The following is a 16,578-nucleotide window of genomic DNA, read 5'->3' as shown; positions in this document are numbered from 1 at the left end:
TTGAAACATGGTTAAAATAAATGTTTTCTTCTTATTTAAATTTTTAGGCCAAAAATAAGAATTTTTAATAAACGTATTGAATTTGCAAACAAAAAAGATTTTTCAGTTAAAAAGAAAAAAAATATTATACAAAATGTGGAACTTTAAAATAAAAGAAAAAAACAACAAATTTCTACTAAGCTGTTTAGTTTTTAACACAAGTGTATGAATTTTTACTAAAAATTAAATTTTAATGCCAGAAAAATTATTTTTTTACAATAAATATTGAATTTTAACAAAAAATATAATTAAAAAAAAAACTATTTTGCACAAAATAACTCGCATTTGAATTAAAAAAAATGAATATTCCAGAAAAAATAAAATTGATACATTTGCAGTACAAAAACATTATAAGAAACAAATGAAAGAAATTCTCAACTAAATTAATGAATTTTCAACCAAAATAATTAATAAATAGAAGAAAAAGAATTTTTACAAAATATATGAACCCAAGGCTTACGAAAATATATTTGCTACCTTAAATAAAATAGTTGAATTTTAATTTGGGATCCTAATTCTCAGTATAATACAAAAATAGATTTTTTTAATTATTTGAATTTTTGACCAAAGAAATTATTTACGGAGAAAATTAATTTTGTCGTAAAAAAGATGAATTTTTAAAGATATATATTCAAATTTGCAGTAAAAAAGATGAATTTTTGAACCAACGAAATGAATTTTTAACAAGAAAAATAATTTGTTGAAGAAGAAGATAGATTGTTTAACAGAAAAGTGGAACTATTAACAAAGTACATTAATTCCAAATAAAAAAATAGAATCTTTTACGGAAAAGATGGCTTTTGAAAAAAGTAAACTTTTTTAACAAAACACATTGTTTTTTCACAAAATAATTTAATCTTCATAAAAACGTGAAACCTTAACAAAACTATTAAATAGTTAAATTTTCAGTAAACAAATATTTTCTTTGCAAATTAAAAAAAAATCTACCAAAAGATATGATTTTTTTTAACAAAATAATTTATTTTCAGTAAAAAAATTCAAATAAGTAGTTAGATTTTAACCTACAATTGAAATGCTTATGTTTTAAGTTGCGTAAATGAATGTTTAAATACAAAAACAAATTTTGAACGACAGACGGTTTTTCAACAAAATAGTTGAACCCTCAATAGAGAAATCTTTTTCAGTCAATACGAGGAAAAAAAAATTCACTCAAAATGTCGAATTTTTATGTCAAGAAGACAACTTTTCTACAAAGAAATTGAATTTTCAAAATAAAAATATTAATTTGTAACCAGAAATATGAATTTTGAACAAAAAATATAATTGTCAACACAATGGTTTAATTTTTTGTTATAGTATTTGGATTTAAAACAAAATAATTATAAAACTTTCAACCAAATATCAGAATTCTACATTCATTTAATTTCCAAAGAAAATAATACAGAATATTAGATAGGGAGGTGTTTAAAGTATTAGAAGAACACCTTACGTAATTTTTTCATGACCCTTGAATTTAAAGTTCAGTCTATAAAAAATTTGGGTTACACCCATTCCTATACCATTTTTTCCACACGAAATATTTTGTACACAAGTATAATGATCATATTTTTCTTACACAAAAATTTTTTTACTTAAAATGTTTCCTACACAAAATTTAATACATTTATATTTTTTCTACACAACACTTTTTTTGCGCAGAATATTTCTTACACAAAATTTGATATTGTTTAATAGTTTTATTTTTTTCCTAGACAAAATAGTTTTTACAGAAAACATTTCCTACACAGCATTTAGTACTGTAATACTTTTCCTACACAAAATGTTTCCTACACAGAATTTAATACTGTTATATTTTTCCTACACAAAATTTTATCTATACAGAAGATTTTCTACATAAAAGTTCATATTTATTCAATCCTTTTATTTTTTCCAACATAAAATATGTTGAAAAAAATTTGCGTAGAAAAAATATAATAGTATTATATTCTGTGTATAAAAAGTTTAGTGTAAAAAAAAGATAACAGTACTAAATTCTGTGGAGGAAATATTTTAAGCAGAAACTATTTTGTGTAGAAAATAATAAGACTATCAAGGAATATGAAATTCTGTTTGCGAAATATTCTGTGCAGGAAAAAACTTGTGTAGGCATAATATAAGAGTCCTAATTTCTGTGTAGAAACTATTCAGTCTGAGAAAAATACAACAGTATTAAATTCTGTGTTGGAAATATTTTGTGTAGGCAATATTTTGGGCAGGACAAAAGTAAAACTACCAACAATATTAAATTCTGTGTACGGAACATTCTGTATAGAAAAAAATTTGTATAGGAAAAATTTAAAAGTATTAAATTCTATGTTGGAAATGTTTTGTGTAGACAATATTTTGTGTATGAAAAAAGTAAAAATATCAAACAATACTAAATTCTGTTTGCGAAACATTCTAGGCAGAAAAAATTTGTGTAGGAAAAATATAAAAATGTAAAATTCTGTGTAGGAAACATTTTTTCTAGAAACAGTTTTGTTTAGGAAAAATAAAGCAGTATTAATTTCTGTGTAGGAAATATTTTGTGTAGACAATATTTTGTGCAGGAAAAAAGTAAAACTATCAAACAATATTAAATTCTGTGTACGAAACATTTTTTGTAGAAAAATATTTTAATAGGAAAAATATAAAAGTATTAAATTTTATGTTGTAAATATTTTGTGTAGACAATATTTTGTGCATGAAAAAAGTAAAACCATCAAACAATACTAAATTCTGTGTACGAAACGTTCTAGGTAGAAAAAAATTTGTGTAGGACAATTATAAAAATGTAAAATTCTTTGTAGGAAACATTTTTTCTAGAAACAGTTTTGTTTATGAAACATATAATAGTATTAATTTCTGTGTAGGAAATATTTTGTGTAGGAAAAAGATAAAAATATGAAACAATATCAAATGTTGTGTACAAACCATGCTGTGTAGAACAAAATTTGTGTAGGAATAACATAAGAGTATTAAATTCTGTGTAGGAAAGATTTTGTGTAGAAAAAATGTTCTTTACAAAAAATAGAACCGGCTTTAATTCTGTGTGGGAAATATTTTATGTAGAAAATGTTTTGTGTATAAAGAAAATAAAACTAGCAAACAATATTAAATTCGATGTAGGAAATATTCTGTGTGGAAAAAATTTTGTTTGGAAAAAATATAAGAGTATTAATTTCCTAGAAAGTAACAACCATGTATTTAAAATTCTTCATACATTATTTTCACAATTAATAGAAATTTCATCCCTTAGTGTTCAACCAATTTTCCATAGACCCGGAGGAACAGATAGTATTTTCTATCACAATGGCCAACTTTTCTTCAGAGACGCTTACGCTAATAAACTCTGTGCCTTTCATGAATCGGATCGTAATATATTTTGCACTTTCATAGGTATCTAAATCGTTTTTATTTTTTTATTCCTTTTTTGAATTATCTTTAATCTTGAGAATTTTCAGGGTTTCGTAGCCCTGGGCAGACACCCTTATAGGTTCGGACATTCGGACGAATTTTCAACTTAACAAAATTTAAATAAATTTGAAATTTTAATTATAATTTTTGTTAAAATTTTTATAAGAAAAAAATAGATATTAAAAAATAGTCAAATTATAAGTTAAGAGAATTAATTTGCTGTATGAAAAGGGATATTTTTTGAGAAATGTATTTTCAAGTGAAAAAATAAACTGTGAACCAAGAACTTTATATTTTTATAATTTTTTTTAATACATAAACTTTTAATAAAATATTTGAAAATATATTAAGAAAGAAAGGATTTAAACAATTTTATACTTTAATTTTTAGTTTTGGAGGGGAAGGTTTGAACAACTTAATTGCATCCTAATAGGCTACGAATCCCTTTTTTAGGTTGAAGGCACTTATATCGACTAATTTTTAAAAATAATTTTTTCCATAGGCGACGGTCCCTTATCTTTCGCTATTCCTGTTAAAAACCATGTGGACCATTTTGTTCTGGGTTTTGATAATAAGATTGAATTAGTCAACTGGAATACTTTAACAGATCTTAACAGTCGCAGATTGGTAATATTAGGCCGAGTCAAGCTGAAAACCAATGAAGAATTTCATTTTGGAGTAGGCGACCCATTTGGCGGACTATGTTTTTGTAAGAAAAGACTACTGTATTTGAGTTCATACTTTAGATTAAGGCTCTGTGACAAGTGGGTCACGTGACAAGATTCCTACCTTACCGACGCTTTTTTTTATTTCTTAACTTATTTTAACAAGAAGCGCCACATCGAGTTGCAAATCTCGAATAATAAATAAGAAGCGCTAAGAAAGGTGGGTCTGATCCGAAATTTGCATAATTACGAAAAAAAGCAAAAAAATTGTTTAAAAAAAAAACTTTCTTCATAATTATAAAAATTTAGAACGAGATCCACCTTTTTTTAGTGCTTCTTATTTAGTAACCCAAATTTTTAACTTGATGTAGCGGGCTGGAAGTAAAACTTTCAACCAAAAGAAATAATTTTCAACATAATATATCAGTTTTCATACAACCAGTTGAATTTTCAAATAAATAAATTCAGATTTGCAATGAAATAAAGGGAATAGGTAAATATTCAGTCAGAAAAAATAATTTAAAAACGATTTAAAATAAATATTCGAAAATTAGGGTGGCTCAAAAACGCTTTTTTAGACGGCAACGACGCCTCCCACTCCAATTAATTCAAAATTCAAAAAAAGAAATTCTCTATTTTTTATATTTTTTTAGATTAACAAGTGCCGGTTATGATTTGAAGATTCCCATGTAAAATGTATGGCGAAAAATCACTTTTTTGAGTTTTTGAAATAATTTTGTAGAATAACTTAAAATTATTATTATTGGTCGAGTAGAACATTTATTATAATTGTTTAATTCATTTGTAATTATTTAAAAAATGAAATTTGTTTGAATATTATTTTGAATTTGTTTTTCCCGGAAATTATTGCTATTATTCTAGAAAAATATTTATTATGATTAGTTTATTCACTTTTACTTCCTTAAGTAAATGAAAGTTTTCAAAATATTTTTTGTTTCTTGAAAGTTCGTTTTTCCCCTAAAAATTATTTTTATTGGCTTAGTAGAATATTCATTAAAATTATTAAATTAATTTTCAATGTTTTAAGCAAATGGAATTTGTTTAAATAATTTAGTATCGAATTTGTTTATATAAAAAATTTTACTTTGGCTCTAGTGGCATATTGATTAATATTGGTTCATTTATTTTTAATTATGTAAACAAATTCGATTTGTTTAAAAAGTCTGTTGTTAAAATTCGTAGAACTAGCGTTTTGTTATCGTTAATGATAAATTTATTTTAAAATATTTTTCAATTGTATAAACAATAAATTATTATTTATTTTCGAAAACCTTTAATTTTGTCAAATAATAATTTATTGTTTCAACATTTAATAAATATTTAAAAATCAATTTATGTCACTTAATGAAAAAAAACTGCCAGTTTAACGAATTTACATAAAAAAATATTTTTACACAAACAGGATTTGTTTAAATAATTGAAAATAACAATTATAAAATAATGAACTAATGTTAATAAATATTATGCTAGACAAACGGTAGTAATTTTTAAGGAAAAAAAACAAATCTTTGAATAAATAATATTCAAACAATTTCCATTTGTTAAAACAATTAAAAATTAATGAGACAATGAGTAGAGAGGGGTTAATTTTAGATGTCAAGAATTAGAATCGAAAATCGGAGAGGGTATTATTGAGGAGCCCAAAAATCAGAGAGTCCAATGACACTGGAAAATACTTTTAAAATATTATTTTTTGGCAAAATTATATCTACGTGGTAGAGAGGGGTTGATTTTAAACAATAAAGGTTGGATTACAAAACTCAGAGCGGGTGTTTTCGAGGAGCCCAAAATTAAGATGCTCCATTGAAATTGAATAATTCTCAAAAGGTTTATTTTTTTACAATTTCATATCGACGTTGTAGAGAGGGGTTGATTTTCGAAGTCAGGGGTTGGAGCCTCAGAATCAGAGTGGGTATTTTTGAGGAACCCAAAAATCATAGATATAATTATATATGATTAAGTTACCGGAGCGTGTAATTTTAAAGCAAACATTCTTACGTGATTTAAATTCTCGGACACTATGATCTAAAAGCATAGAATTCGAGTCCTGAGATTAAAGGGGCGTGGTCTAACAAGCCTTAACGTTAAAAAACAGCCCCATCTTAACAGGGCTTAACTGGGCATCACTTTGTCCGAAAATAATCTTTTTTAATTTTTACAGCGGTACTAAACTCTCTGCTTTTTAGGATATTCAATAAAAACCAAAAATGATTTTTGGACTCGAACCCCGAAACGTTAAAAAAACAGCCACATCTTAACAGGCAATTATGACTTTATCCAAAAATAATATTTTTTTAAATTTTACAGTGTTACTAGAGTCTCTGATTTTTGGGCTCTTCAGAAATAACTTCTCTGATTTTTCGACTCCAACCCTTAACGTCTGAAACCAACCCCCCTCTACCACATCGATATAAAATTGTAAATAAATAATCTTTTTGAGGATTTTCCAGTGTCAATGGATCCTCTGATTTTTGGGCTACTCGAAAATATTCTTTTCGCTTTTTGATTCAAAACCTTAACGTCTAAAATCAACCCCTCTCTTCCACGTAGATATGTAATTGTATAAAAATAATCTTTTCAAGAATTATTCATAGATTTGAGTCTCTGATTTTTGGGCTCTTCGAAAATACCCTTTGCGATTTTTGGCTCCAACGGTTAACGTCTAAACTCAACCCCTCTCTACCACGACGATAAAACTTTGTAAACAAATAATCTTTTTGAGAATTTTATAGTTTCAATAATGTCTCTGATTTATGAGATCCTCAAAAATTCCCTTTACGATTTTTCCTGCCAACCCTTATCGTCTAAAATCAACCGCCCTCTACCACGTCGATATAACTTTGTAAAAAAATAATCTTTTTTAAAAATTTCCAGTTTCTCTGATTTTCGGGATCCTCGAAAATCCCACCTGGAATTTTTTAGCTACAACCTGAACGTCTAAAATCAACCCCGCTTTACCACGTCGATATAACTTTGTAAAAAATAATCTTTTTGAGAATTTTCAAGTATCAGTAGAGTATCTGATTTATGGGCTTCTCGAAAATCCCATCTCCAATTATTTGGCTACAACCCTTAACGTCTAAAACAAACCCCCCTCTACTACGTCGATATAACTTTGAAAACAAAAAATCTTTTTGAGAATTACTCAGTGTCATTGGTTTCTCTGATTTTTGGGCTTCACAAAAATACCCTTTCTGATTTTTAGTTTCAATCCTTAAAGTCAAAAATCAACCCCTCTCCACCACGTAAATATAAAGTTGTAAAAAAATAATCTCTTTTAAATTGTCCAGTGTGAAGGGAGTCTGATTTTTGGCCTCTTCGAAAGTACCCACGCTAATTTTTTGGCTCCAGCCCTTAACGTCTAAAATTAACCACCCTCTACCACGTCGATATAACTTTGTAAAAAAATCATCTTTTTGAGACTTTTATAGTTTTAATGGTGTCTTTTATTTTTGGACTCCTAAAAAATACCCTTTCCTATTTTTGGCTCCAACCCTTAACGTATATAATCAACATCTCTCTACCACGTAGACATACAGATTTAAAAAAAAATCTTTTTAAGAAATTTTCGTAGACTATGGAGTCTCAGATTTTTGGGCTACTAGAAATTACTCTTTCCGATTTTCGGCTCCAACCCGTAACGTCGAAAATCAACCCCTCTCTACCACGTATATATAAAGTTGTGAAAAATAATCTTTCTGAGAATTTTCCAGTGTCAATGGAGTCTGATTTTTGGGCTCCTAGAAAATACCCGCTCCAATTTCTTGGCTCCAACCCCTAGCGTCTAAAATCAACCCCCCCCCCCATACTATGTCAATATAACTTTGTAAAAAAATCATATTTTTAAGAACTTTCTACTTTCAATAGTGTCTCTGACTTTTGGGCTCCTAAAAAATATTCTTTCCTACTTTTGGCTCCAATCCTTAACGTATAAAGTCAACTCTCTACCACGTAGACATAAGAATGAGAAAAAATAATCTTTTTAAGAAATTCTACATAGACTATGGAGTCTCAGATTTTTGGGCTCCTCGAAAATAGCCTTTTCGACTTTGTGCTCTGACCCTTAAGGTATAAAATCAACCCCTCTCTACCGCGTAGGTATAAAGTTGTAAAAAAATAATCTTTTTAAGAAATTCTACATAGACTATGGAGTCTCTGATTTTTGGGCTTCTCGAAAATACCCTCTCCAATTTTTTGGCTCCAACTATTAACATCTAAAATCAAGGCCCTCTAGCGCGTCGAAATAAATTTAAAACAAAAATCTTTTTGGGAATTTCCCAGTGTCAGTAGCGTACATAATTTTTGGGCTCCTCAAAAAGCCCCACCCCAATTTTTTAGCTACAGCCCTAACGCATAAAGTCAACCCCTCTCTACCATGTAGATGTAATTTTATAAAGAAATAATCTTTTTGAGAATTTCCTAGTTTCAATGTTGTCTCTGATTTTTGGGCTTCTTAAGAATACTTTTCCCGATTTTTGGCCCCAACCCTTAACGTCTGATGTCAACCCCCCTCTATCACGCAGACATAAATTTGCCAAGAAATAATATTTTTAAAGTATTTTCAAGTATCAATGGGGTCTCTTGATTTTTGGGCTCCTCGATAATACCCACTCCAATTTTTGGGCTCAAACTATTAACATCTAAAATCAACCCCTCTCTACCTCATAGATATGAAATTGTAAAAAATTAATTTTTTGGGGGGAATTTTGCAGTATCAATGGAGTCTCTAATTTTTGGGTTCTTAAAAATTGCCAGTATCGAGGTTGAAAATTTTACTAGTAGGTTGGTGTTTTTGTACAAAGTGGCAGTTTAAATTTTTTTAATTACAATAAAATTAGGGAATTTCTTTTTCTGGATTTGGAATAAAATGGGGAGGGGGAGGCAGTTGCCCTCTAGCATATAAAAAATGTTCCGATTCATTTTTGGACCACCCTATTGAAAAGCAGTTTAGATACGAAAATCATTACCGAAATTATTTCGAACTAATTTGATTAGAAATACAATACAAATAGTTTATTTCAAATTTAAATTCGATTTTTGAATTCGAAGTGGAGTACCACGGAGGACTGTACTTACAACGAATTAAAATTGTATTTTACCGGATTATTAGTTAATTATTTTATTAAAAATTTATTTATTATATTCCAGGGACGATTAAAAAGCATGAACCCACCACTACGGGAAAGGTGTGGGCTTTCCATCCAAATTCGCCTACCCCGAACCTTAAAAAATATAAGCTTCCGCACATTACAGTGAGCAATGGAATCGTGTGGCCTATTGAAGATCATACCAGACTGTATTGCACGGATGGTATGAAAAATAGAATTCTGTCGTTCACTTATAATGTGGAAGAAAAGACGGTTACTGGTAAGTTTTTAATAAAAAATGTCCTTATAGATCAAAAATTCTCTATTCCAAGTAAAAGAATAATTCCTTTCGAATATTCCCTGTCCTCAAAAATTAAATAAGATTTTCTTATGGAAATCTTATGTGTCCATTTCATGATAAAACTTATCTGCTTCAAGAGAAAATTTTAATTCTTTGAAAAGTTCCCTAATTGAGCTACCGGATCGAAGGAGGGCCCACACACTTATTTCGCTGGTAGTCGGAAGGACCCTAGATATTTTCTTTAATATTTTTGAATTTTAATTTTTAAAGATTATATCTAGATGAAGAATTTCATTGCGCAAATTTTTTTTTTTAGGAACAAATTTTAAGCTTTTTTAGTTTTCTAATTAAAGCCAAAAACTTGCTTTTTTGTAAAAATTAATTTTGATTCGATTTTCATTTCAACTCGTGCTCAGTCAGTACGTTTTAAGGATTTCTCAAAAACATGTTTCGAGAATGTAGCTTAAAATGTCCTTTGACTAATAGAGGGAAAGTAATCCAAAAATTTATTTTTAAAAATTGTTTTTAATTTTTTTTCTAATGCCTGGCGCTTATCGGACTTCTCTAATTTCCAGCGTTTCGTTTATTGAGCGAATTTTAAGCAACAATAAACTCCTAGCCAGAAATTTGTTAACCAATCATCTAATTAGGTAGTATCAAAGTATTATGCATAAATTAATAAAAATTAATTTTCTTTTTGAAAACATTATTTAATTGTTAAGATTAACCATGAATAATGGGCATTATTTAATATAATCTAAAACAACGTCTTTTGTACTTCAGATTATAAAGCAATTATATTTTAATATATTTTAAAATTTTAAGTTTAAATAATAAACTAAAACTATACATTGCAAACAAATCTAATTCATCTTAATGAAGTTGTTCAAAATTTTGCTTTTCGGCATAACTTTTTTCATAATTTTTAGCTTAAGATTTAAGACGAAAAGAACATTTTCATTATATTTGATTTTAAATGAAACAGGAACTTTAGGGACTTATTCTAAAAAAGAAATCGCATCACAGAAACTAAGTTTTCAAAATAATTTGCAAATTGTTATCTTATCCATATTTCAGTAATGTATTCTCGCCTATCAAAGCATTTTGATTTTTTATTATTGATTATCTGATTAATGATTATCTAATTTTACAGCTTTCGATGACTTTAATGTAATAAAATTAAGTTTTTTGAAGGTGAAACTTAGTGAATTTTCATAATTTGATAGTAAGTATTTAAAATTTCATATTTTTCAATCTTGTCACCAGACGAAAAATAATATTTTGGAAAACTTCAAAATTATTCAGATTTTATTTTAAAAGGTTAATTTTAAGTTTTGAAGATTTAAAAATATGTCGAAAAAGAATCTGGAAGATTTTAAAACAATTTTTTCAGATTAATTACATTTTTGTTTGTTTTGAAGAAGTAAAATTTTCTCAATATTTATAGTTAAATTTCAAATGTTTTTTTTTAAACAAGGGATTCTAAAAGAAAATTGAATCAGAATTACAAAATTACAAAAAATTCTATTACGCTTAATCAAAATTTGAATGTATTCAAACAATTCAAAGTTAATTTCAAACTTGTGAAAAACTTCATTTTTTTAATGTAGATTTTTGATCATTTTGAAAAAGGAAGCTGAAATAAAATTACGAAAGGTTTCAAGGGAATGAAAAAATGTTGATTAAATACTCATAAATATGTGAAATGATTTTATATTCAAAAAAATTCAATTTTGTATAATGTTCTGAAAGATTTCAAAGTATTTCCAACAAAATTTTGAAAAAGAGTCTGAAAGTCTTTAAGACCAATTTTTTTGTCATTAAAAAGTTTCAAGAAAAATTTTGAAAGACATTTGAAACGTTTAGATATGTCAAAAAGATTCAAAGTTATTGATTTATTTGAATTTTTTTTTAAAATGTATATTTTTTACCATTTTGTTAATAAGAAGATTTTTGAAAATTTGGAAAGGTTTTTAGAAAATGAAACAATATTTTCAAGATAAATTATAAACGTTAAAGCATTAGAATTAAATAATAATTACAAATTTTACCTCAAGAGTAAAAGAAAAGCATCAAGCTCCAAATAATTATTGTCAAATAAAGAAAACCCGAAATATTTTTTCAAAAGTTCACCTCGAGTTCTTTTCCAGAATTATTTGTAATTAACATTAGCACATTTTTCTCAATTCTTAAAGTATTTTCAACAGGGTTTATTATTAAACTTAAAATAACATATAATAATATTAATTAATAACACTAATAAATAAAAGACGAGAAAACGAATTGCGCTTATTAAAACACATAGTATGTTTTCTGAAATATTGGATAATCCTAAATGAATTTAAATTAATAAATAACAAATATTAATATATATAAAATATTATAAAATTTAGAATATTTTCTTTTTTAATACTTAAAAAAAATTGTTGTAAATTTTTTTTAAATAAATTTTTGACTTACTTTTGCTCTATCATTCGAAGTATATTTTGAAACTTCGTTCCATGCAAATTTTATTTTTAAATGTTCGATTTCATTTAAAGAGATTAAATTATATCTTCTAAAGAATAATTGACTGAATATATAAATAATTTTACAGGTTTTGATGACAATAACGTAATAGAACGAAACTTTTTGAAGATGAAATTTTGTAAATTTTTATAATTCGATAGTAACTATTTAAAATTTTATATGTCTTTATTTTGCTACCACACGGACAATAAGATTTTGGAAAAATTTTTAATTCTTCAGATTTTATTTTTAAAGGTTAATTTCAAGTCTATGAGATTTTAAAATATTCTGAAAAATAATGCGGAAGATTTTAAAACAATTTTTCGGATTAGTTTTTTTTTTATTTGTAGAAGCAAAATTTTCTTAAGATTCATGGTTAAATTGCAAATTATTTTTTTATTTTAAAAAAGGGATTCTAAAAGAAAATTGTAGCTGAATTGCAAAATTACAAGAGAATTCTATAATGCTTAATAAATATTTTAATTTATTCAAACAATTCAAAGTTAATTTCAAGCTTGTGAAAAACTTAATTTTTTAATACAGATTTTTGAAGATTTCAAAAATGGAAGCTGAATTAAAATTACGAAAGGTTTCAAGAGAGTTAAAAAATGCTGTTTAGATTCGCAGACAAATTTTAAATTATTTTTTATTGAAAATAATTAAATTTAGAATTATGTTCTTAAAGATTTCAAAGTATTTCCAAAAAATGTTCGAAGAAGAAACTGGAAGTGTTTAAGACATTTTTTGTCTTTAAAAATTTTAAGAAAAATTTTCAAACACTTTTAGAACGTTTTGATATATTAAAAAGATTATAAATTAATAGTTAATTAAAACTTTTTTTTTCATTTCTATTTTTAAAATACTCTTAAGCTGTTTGTTAGCTCTACTGAATCGCGAAAAGAACGCTTTCAAAAAGATAACCATGTGCGAAAAAGCCCTAGTCGAAGACCGGCGCGCAGCACAAAGCTTCAATTTTGATACATAAAAAGAAACTTTTGCAGCAACTATTTCTTTCCAAAAATTATTAATTTTTGATAAACAAACTTTTAAAAAAACAAAATCAATATGTACTCTAAAAATGAATGACGCTGCGATAACACCACAGTATGAAGCATGGCAATTACGCCAGTAAGCATCGTGGCACTTACGGCCATATGCACAGATTTTTTTTCCTGATTCTGCTTTTCGTTCGAAATGAACAAAAAATTTTCTACCGGGACACGAGTTGGGAAAAAACAAGTAGTCTATGCCAATAAACCGATTTTTGAAAATTAGGCACTTGCGCCCAAATGCAGTGCAGCCCTTCAAATCTTCACGGAAATTCCCAGTTCCAACTTCAATTATAATTATTTACTGCATCTCCAGTCATGATTAAGAAATTTTGTGGAAATATCATAGGCTGAGGCAACCTGTTAAGAAATAAATTTAGGGGAAGTGTAAATTTTTATAATTCAAGTCATAATTAAATTCCTTTGGTAGAGTACGCTGGTGTCGCCTTTGATTTGGATGCATGGATTTTAAGCCTGGAACGTCCTCTCTACGAAGGCCATGCCATGCTGGGTCGTATGACAATTGATAACAATGGTCTGCTATGGGTGCCTCTTTATGGAGGTTCACATGTAAGATTTCAATTACTTTAAAAATATGTCCACAAATAAAACTTTAAATAAAAATAACACTTTGAAATTTTCCTTAGGTCCTTCAAATTGACCCACACACAAGAAAAGTGCAGCAAGCTATTCGCATAGGTGCACCAATAGTCAGCGCATGCGTTTTCGGAGGTAAGGATCTAGATATTTTATACGTATCAACACTGGCATATGGTGCTGATGCAGCTACAGCGGGTGATCAAGGTGGTACGATTTACGCCGTTAGTGGCCTTGGCGGCGTGAAAGGACATGAGGCATGGTCATTCTTGATGCTTCCGGGATTTCTGCACGCATATAAATGAATTGGCAGAACAACAATATTTATGACTAGATTTATTTAATGTTATTTCTAATATAGCTACAGCTATACATAATGTTTGTTTTGACCATCCGATTCTTATTTATTATGAAAAGAGACGCGCAGGCGCGAGTGCGATAAGCCTATGGTAAAAAAAAACAAAGTAAATGGGGTAAATCAGTGATTCATAGTGTATTACTAAATAAAAACATTTTAGAGATAGCTCGCTCACGGTGGGGTTTCGTATGCGCGACTGGAGTAGGGCTACTCAAATCGCGCTACTTAAATCGCGCGTTTCAGTTTATGACTGCTTCTCACTGAATCTTATGGCACCCTTTCCTAATGCGCGAAACCCGACGCGCGACGGTAAGGACCCTGAGGGCGGCTATAAATCGCGGCGACTTGAATATTTAAAAGTGTGTACCTTATACTTATAATTATGGATGATTCGAAACTAATTGAACTTGTGCGTCCACAACCATGTATTTTTAATGCAAGAATGTTGCAAGAATGAATGTCTTTGATGCAAGAATGTCCTTAAGTCATCTTAAACAAATGACAGAATGTAATTAAACTGGCTGATTTTAACGTTTGAAAATTTTCGGAACACTGTGTCATCACTATAAAGATTCCGCTCAGTTAAAATTTTCTGAAATCTCTCCGATTCCCTGTTTAAAAAAAGTTCTCGAATTTATCTTCGGCTCGTTCCATTCAATAAAAGCATAAGAAGTGCTTCCACTTCGTTTTCCTCGAAAAGATTAATGATTAATTGATCCACGCTGTCATGTGCTACTGTACAAACTACTGCAGCCGAGGTTCAAACTTTACTGACTACAGATCATGTTCTAATAGATGATGCTACAGGCAACGAAATGAAAATTGACCTGGTCGCTTGCCTCCAGACGGCTCTTAGGAAATCCGAAGAATTACTAATCGCGCGACTAGGTTCGCGCAAATCAAGTCGCGCGACTTCAGTCGCGCATACGGAAACCCACCTTTAGACTACATAGAGAGAAGTTTGGTAGGGCCGCTCACCCAACACGTACATTTGTCGCAACAATCACACAGTGGACGCGGCGCTTGTGGCAAAATTTTGCTCTTGCGCAGCTTAGGAAAATATAGAACCCACATTTTGAAACGGCTGATCTGCGAAAGTTCGGCGTAACCAGTGCCTCGAATCTGGAGCGGGCGCCACATCCAAACCGAAATTCAGCTACTTTCTCACAACTACCGCGACGGTTTTACTTAAATTTTCTCCGTGTAGAAATCCTCTAGGTAGAGTTAAGAAACAAACTCACAAAAGCTCACATAGACTTCTCACTGCGCATTGCGATTAGTCCGAATCCAGTAGTCCTTATAACGGGCGCAAAAGTTTGATACGCATTTACGTTCAAGGCGTCCATTGAAAGATATACGACTGATATACGACTATAGAAAAGATACGAAGTTAACTCGGTTTTAGATTCCCATCAACTGAAAAATCGGGTTTACTGGTGTCTAGACCAAAGCATACGAATTAAAACAAAAATACCTGCAATTTCAATTCAAAAAGGTAACTTTTAAACATGAAATCAAATAGTTAAATTTGTGGGTAAAAGGATAAATATTTTTAAACGAAACGAAATTATTAAACAGATTAGATGAATGTTTAAGCAAAAAAGTGAAGTTTCAATTAAAATGATGAATCTTCAACCTCTAGCCAAATACAGGTTAATTTTCAAAAAAGAACAATATTTTTTTAGCATAAAAGACGATTTTTCAACAAACTACATGAATTTGTAACAAAATAGATGAATATTTAACTAACAATGAAATAATTATATTTTAATTTAAGAAACTTGTTTTCTGTGAAATACTAGATAACTTTCGTAACAAAATTGATTTACAAATAATATTGAAGAATTTTGAACGAAATAGTTTTATTTGTAACTAAAAATAGATATTAAAACAATTTTCTATACAATCTTCAAGAAAAAAATGAATTTTTAACACAGTGGATGATTTATCAACAAAAAAGATGAATTTGAACGAAAATTATTAATTTTGTTTGCAAAAAAATTGAATTTTAACTAACTCGTAAAACTTTTAACCAACAATATAAAAGTTGACCAAAAAATACAGGTCTTTAAAACATATTTATGAATTTCTAACCAGAAAGATAAAATATTTAGAAAAAAAATGTAATAAAATTATAAACCAACACCCAAAAAACTGAATTTTTAACCAAATAGTTACATTTCTAACCAAGAAAATTATTTTTCTTTCCAAAAGACGAATTTTCAACAAAATAAATGATTACTCTTCTACGGGGCCAAACGTGTTTTCAACCAAAATATTGATTCTTTACCTAACATATTAAATTTCTAACCAAAAAGATGAATTTGCAGCCAAGAAGACCAATTTTCTACCAAAAAAAAAGACTAATTTGCAACTAAAAAGGTGAATTTTTGAAAGCGATTGACGATTTTCTAAAAAAAAAATAATAACTTTTGATAAAATACATTAACATTTCATGTAATACCAGGTGTATACATATGAAACCGGTATTTTTTCAAGAAAAAAACACATTTATTTCAAGAGAATGATAACAAATATTTTATTCAAAGTATGCGCC

General features: G+C 28.4%; 1 protein-coding gene across 1 annotated transcript in view; it reads left to right on the top strand.

Moving 5' to 3' along the window:
* Positions 1 to 13,968, top strand: part of LOC117176452 (regucalcin-like) — a 25,530-nt gene extending 11,562 nt beyond the window's left edge. Inside the window, exons 2-4 of the mRNA XM_033366693.1 lie at positions 9,270 to 9,488; positions 13,497 to 13,636; positions 13,714 to 13,968. Coding sequence (XP_033222584.1) covers positions 9,270 to 9,488; positions 13,497 to 13,636; positions 13,714 to 13,968 — 614 coding nt within the window. The remainder of the gene's footprint in view (positions 1 to 9,269; positions 9,489 to 13,496; positions 13,637 to 13,713) is intronic.
* Positions 13,969 to 16,578: the final 2,610 nt, after the last annotated feature.

The sequence above is a fragment of the Belonocnema kinseyi genome, chromosome 7 (assembly GCF_010883055.1).
Source record: "Belonocnema kinseyi isolate 2016_QV_RU_SX_M_011 chromosome 7, B_treatae_v1, whole genome shotgun sequence".
NCBI classification, from domain to species: Eukaryota; Metazoa; Arthropoda; class Insecta; order Hymenoptera; family Cynipidae; genus Belonocnema; species Belonocnema kinseyi.
Note: the sequence above shows the minus strand (reverse complement) of the source record. Positions and strands in the feature narration are given on the sequence as shown.